The 6,301-nt window shown below is 37.9% G+C and overlaps 1 protein-coding gene across 1 annotated transcript; it reads right to left on the reverse strand.

Moving 5' to 3' along the window:
- Positions 1–5: 5 nt before the first annotated feature.
- Positions 6–1,533, reverse strand: LOC112818976 (protocadherin alpha-10-like; the record flags this gene model as incomplete). The annotated part of the gene is made up of 1 exon (XM_025866039.2): positions 6–1,533. A coding segment is annotated over exon 1 (1,152 nt), but the record flags the coding sequence as incomplete, so codon positions are not given.
- Positions 1,534–6,301: the final 4,768 nt, after the last annotated feature.

Below are 6,301 nucleotides of genomic sequence, written 5' to 3' on the forward strand. Positions count from 1 at the left end.
GTCACCTGCCCGTTGGCGCCAGAGTCACGGTCGGACACGCTGATCAGGGCGATGACACTGCCCACCTGAGCATCTTCTCGCACCGGGAGCGCCAAAGAAGTGATAACCACTTCGGGTGAATTATCATTTTCATCCAGAACTTCCACTAGTACAGTGCAGTGACCAACCATAGGTGGGTTTCCTTTATCTGTAACATCTACATGAATTTCATAAGTGTTACTATCCTCAAAGTCAATAGCGTCATTTACTCTTATTTCTCCCGTTTTTTCATTCATTAGAAATTTCCGCCTTATGCTGGATGGAACCAAAGAACTAAATGAGTATATCATTTCTTTGTTTACTCCTTCATCTGCATCAGACGCATTTAGCCATATTACTAACGTTTGGTTCGCTGAATTTTCATACATCTTAACTTCATAAACGGATCGGTCAAATATAGGTGCATTATCATTGGCATCCAACACCAAGATCAGCAGAGTAACAGATCCAGTATATTCCGGTTTGCCTCCATCAGTTGCGGTTAATAACAACTGAAGCTGAGGATTTTCTTCACGATCCAGCATTTTTCCTAGAACAAGCACTGGGGTTTTGGCTTTGTCCTTTCTGTTTATAATATCAAGAATGAAAAACTCATTTGGACTGAGTCTGTAAGTAAGCACTGCATTCTCTCCAACATCCGCATCAGATGCGCCTTCTAGCGGAAACCGAGAGTCAAGCAGTCGAGATTCGGGTATTGAAAGCTTTTGTTCTGAAACGGAGAAGACTGGCGGGTTGTCGTTTATGTCCTTTACCTCCACCTCCACATGGAAAACCTGCAGCGGCCTGTCCACGATCACCTCCAGGTGGATGCTGCACTCCGCGCTCCGCCCGCACAGCTCCTCCCGGTCGATCCGAGAATTCACAAACAAAATGCCATTCTGCAGATTTACCTCCAGAAGATCCCCGTGACCCTTGGACGCCACTCGGAAGAGGCGCGGCACCAGCTCTGCCAGCTCCAGCCCCAAGTCCTGGGCGATGCGGCCCACGAAGGTGCCGTGTTTGGCCTCCTCCGGGACAGAATAATGGACCTGGCCGCTCCCCGCCTTCCAGGCTGCGAGAAGCAGAAGCAAGAGCAGGCGCAAGGCTCTTGGGCTGCTGGGTGTGTAGACCAACATCATACGTTTCTGCCGATTAACAAATTGATGAATCAGCAGTCTAGAACAAACATGCTCTCTGAACTTCTGCTATTCGACTTCTTACATCTAATTTTATCGAAATGGCTGAGATCTGAGAATGTAGCTCCTTTCTGGTCCTTGAGAAACAGGATTATGCCTTTGTTCTAAAAACATTTTATGGAAGACAGCGACATCCGGTGGCTGATGTGTAAGTACAATTCCATGAATTTAACAACTTGTCTTTCATTCATAGTTTTTCATTCTATTTTGACGTATTTGTATCTCTATGGATCTCCAAAAGTTCACATGATGTCTCTTTTGTATTAACAGTAATATTGTTTACCCCTAGTTCAGGGTTTTCTTGAGTGCAGAACCTCAGAGAGGTAATTTCTTCTCCAACCATGATTATCATTAGTTACATTTGAAAATAGTCTTAATATTTGTATATACTGAGTGTATTAGTATTTTGCTGGATAACAAATTTAGACCACTTCAAGTTTTTTTAAAGATCTGATTTATTTGAGAGAGAGAGAATGAGTGGCGAGGAGGAGCAGAGGGAGAGTGAGAAGCTGACTCCCCATTGAGCAGGGAGCTTCATGAGGGACTTGATCCCAGAACCCTAGGATCATGACTTGAGCCGGAGGCGGGTACCCCTAAATATCTTCAAGTTTTGACACTTAATTCACTTCTCTTTGTCATTTTCTTGAGATTAAATAAACCTTACTAGACCCTAATCTGAAGAATCAGTTCTCTGTGAGGTGTTCAGTCATCCCTAGATAGTTGAGAGAAGATCACTGGCTTCAACATCAGAAGTATCTCCATTCTGATTCCTCTTCTTAAACTTACTGTGTGCCTTGGGGAAAATAATTTAACCTCTTTGTCTCTGTTTCCAGTTTTATAACATTCATACAATAATAATATGGTGGTTATATGAATTATGATACATTAAATGCCTAGGATTGTACCTTAAGGAGAGTGCCTGCTTCATAAATGGCAATATTCTCAGGACTCAATTTAGCCACATTTATTTTCACATTGTGTCAAGACCCCAATAGGCTTTTTGGTAAAAATTATTACCTGTAGAATATTATCACTCTGTAATGCCTTTACTGTTACTACTGCACAGGCTGGTGGTTCCTATCTTTAGAAAAACAGAAAAGTACTTTTATTGAGAAATCAGTTATACAAGGAGAAGTTTCACTTTTTCCTATGCATCTTACATGGGCAAAAATAAACTTCATTATGATTCTAAATAAAATAATTCAAAAATTTATGATTTCCACTTGCAGAAACAAGTGCTTTCATCTCTGTTATATTTAATCTTTTCAAGGACCCCAAATGTACAGTTTTGGAATTACCTAATAGTTCTCTCAGTGTCAATAAAGTTTTTCATCACTACCTGCAGTAAAAATATTTTCTTTCTCAAAGTTCTTGGAATCAAATATTCAGCAACTGAAATTAATATATCTATACTACTGAAAAAAAAAAGAGAACGTTCTCTTTTCCCAAGAAGGGAAAACTTAATAAAAGGACTTTGGTCTTATCCAAAGGTTAATTTATTTACTTTAATGATGTGATTTATAAAAGAGATAAAAATTTTTTAATTCTTTTGGTTGTTATTAGGAGCTGAAAAATAGAGCAACATTTATGAACAAGAAAACTGACAGGAATGTATCATTTAATTCATTGATTCATCTGTTCTACTAAATTGTTTTTACACTTTTCTACTTCTTTAGACTGATCTTAGGTTAAAGTCCATTCAAATTCTGATTTTAAGGGTTATTTTTCTTGTAAAGCATGAATTAAAGTATAACAAATTGTGGATCCATCCACAATACCAATCAATGTTTAGTTTGAGTTATTACCTGAAATCTAATAAGTTTATCAGTGAATAATCATCTCAACACAGGTAATGACATAAACTAAACTCCATTCCTGTTAATGTGCATTTTACAGCAAGTAATAACATAAATATGCCAATTAAATCTTCAATAATGAATACAAAGTAGGGGGTAGTTAAATTATATCCTGTCAAATCATAAGAACTTGGTTTGCCAAGCATCTCATAGAGCTATTGGATCTAAAACTTCAGTTGAATAAGAACCACCTGGGGTGCTTATTAAAATGCAAATTTGCCAGTCCTAATTATTTCAGAAATGTTGGGATGGAATCTGGGAACCTAAATGTTCAATAAGAACTCCAGGTGTTGCTAATGCACTTAGCATTATCAGGTCTAGGACAGGGTAGGCTGACCATAGGCCACAAGTTACCTGGGATATACTCCATTTATGTCTGTGGTCTTCTGTATTTATTTATAGAGTCCCTTCACTAGCAAGTGTCTAAAATTGGGTCAGAACTTAGATAGTTAGCCCTATATAAAAACTACAATTTAGGGACTGACATAGGGAAGTTTCATTATTGGCTTCATGATTGCTGCTTGAATTGAAGAGTGTTATCCACAGAAACACAGAGAGCTAGATGCTAAGCAAAATACTGAAGTGTCTTCCATGCTCTCACCTCTCTATTTTGATTTTCCGAGCTGTTTTAAGTCCTAACCTCCCTGGATTACAGTGTGCTCATACTTCCTGAAGATGCAAAAGATAAATTCATTAGATGTTCACTGATCTTCTGAAAATTTGCAGAGGATGATAGTCCGTATTCAGGAGAAAATAAATATTAATATAAAGTACAAAATTAGCAATTATATCAATACAGCCATCAATAACAAAGAATAAAATTTATAATTATAGAAGACATAGTAAATAATAAATAATACTAGCTCCAAGAGACTAAAGGAGTGGGGGGGTTAAATTTCTAGCACTCCTCAATCCATATAATCCACATAACATACAATCAAATACCTGGGCCCAATTCACTTAATTCATCGATCCATCTATTCTACTAAATTGTTTTTATACTTTACTTCTTTAGACTGACCTTAGGTTAAAATCCATTCAAATTCTGATTCAGGTGTCCTTGCACATGAAAGAGTACAACGACAGAGATATTTGAAGATATGTCTGGATTTAAGGTGAATATGCTGACAGATATGGACAGGATTGATCACAGGCGGTCAGAGAATACTCAAGTTTTTTTTAAGATTTTATTTATTTATTTGAGAGACAGAGAGAGACTGAGAGAAAGAGAGTGAGAGCATGAGAGAGAGGCGGGTCAGAGGGAGAAGCAGACTCCCCGCTGAGCAGGAAGCCCAACGTGGGACTCAATAGCAGGACTCTAGGATCATGACCTGAGCTGAAGGCAGTTGCTTAACCAACTGAGCCACCCAGGTGGTTACTGAGAATACTCAAGTTTTGAAAGAAATATAATGAAAAGAGGGGCCCCAAGAGGGGCACAGTTGGTTGAGCAGTGGACTCTTGATTTCCGTCAGGTCATGATCCCAGGGTCTTCAGACTGGCCTTGTGTTGGGCTCTGGGCTCAGCAAGGAGTCAGCTAAAGTTTCTCTCTCCCTCTCCCTCTGCCCCCACCCCAAGCTTGCTTGCTTGCTTTCTCTCTAAAATAAATAAACAAATATATCTTTTTAAAAAATATATATATAATGAAAAGAAAATAGATTGCTTTATGACATATACCAAACATGTCCTCTATAAGGGAAAAGAAAAAGTTACTGAAATATATTATTTAAGTGAATTTTACTTGCACTTTTATGGTTTTATTGTGGCTCTATTCTCAAAGCTACTCTGATTTTGCTCTGCTGAGTTTTTAATTAAGGAATACCTTGTTAAAAATCTAACACAATAAAAATATTGGAATAGAAAAATAAGTCACATAACAAAATTCAAAATAAGTACAAATCAAGTTTCTAAAATATAAATTAGAAAACAAAAACTTGGACTAAAGACAGTGTGAAGAACCACCAATCTGAAAGTCACATGCCACAATTCAGGAAATATAAGTTTAACATGTAATGAGTTTAAAGGTGCAATTGATTCATCTCCAGATTTCTGTCTTTCAGAATTATTGAGAGAAAAAGTAAATAACATCTCCACTGATAGGGGTAACTTTTTAAAGTTATAGACTGAATTTCAAGAGAATTCAAAGTGTAGAATGTACATATATCTGCAATGTACAAACATGTATACTAACAAAAATTTCAGTAAAAAGGAGAAAGTCTTCTGAAGAAAGAAAGTACCTCTCAGGAAGTATTTTCTGCAATATCAGATAAAAGATCAATTTTAAGAAATTTTCTAAATGTAAAAAAGATTCTCAATCAATACACTGTCAAGCATATAGAAACATATTTTACAAAAGTTGGAACGAGGGGCATCTGGGTGGCTCAGTCGTTAAGTGTCTGCCTTCGGCTCACGTCATGATCCCAGGGCCCTGTCATGCAGCCCTGCATCAGGCTCCCTGCTCAGCTGGAAGCCTGCTTCTCCCTCTCCCACTACCCCTGCTTGTGTTCCTTCTCTTGCTGTGTCTTTCTTTGTCAAATAAATAAAAATCTTCAAAAAAAAAGTTGGAATGAATTATATTTCTAACATTTGTTGTCAGAATTAGATTACTTCGGTAAAGTAACAGTTTTCTAGGATATACTGAAATTTATTCATTGAAATATTAAACACTGAGTAGTGCTGGCCAAACATGTCTCCAGTCTCCATCCAGAGAAAGGTAGAAAATGACAGTTACATATTTCTGCTTTGGGGTTTCTTATAAACAATAGATTATATACTAAAGTACCATGCAAACTTTAGAAATGAGGGGCACCTGGGTGGCTCAGTTAGTTAAGCGGCTAAGGGCTTAAGTGTCTACCTTTTGCTCTGGTCATGATCCCAGGTTCCTGGGATCCAGCCTCCTCATCGGCTCCCTGTTCAGCTGGGTCTGCTCCTTCTTCTCCCTCTGCCCCTCCCCTCTCTCGTACGCACCCACGCTCTCTCGCACGCGCACTCTCTCTCTCAAATAAATCAGTAAGATCTTTTTTTAAAAAGAAATGAATAAATGATAGACTGGTCTTGAAGTATTCTTAATGTGCAGCAGTTAAGTTGTATTTCACTGAATAGTTTTCAGGTACAGTGGCAGCGCAGCTTTAGGAATTCAATATGATTCCCATGGCAGGTTTTAAATGAAATTGATTTCAGCACCCAATAAATATTTACTCAATGTATGGATTTTAATGATTTGTAATTGGAAGT

Source organism: Callorhinus ursinus, unplaced genomic scaffold (assembly GCF_003265705.2).
Source record: "Callorhinus ursinus isolate GAN/ISIS: 27379988/994484 unplaced genomic scaffold, GSC_fseal_2.0 scaffold2988, whole genome shotgun sequence".
Lineage (NCBI taxonomy): Eukaryota > Metazoa > Chordata > Mammalia > Carnivora > Otariidae > Callorhinus > Callorhinus ursinus.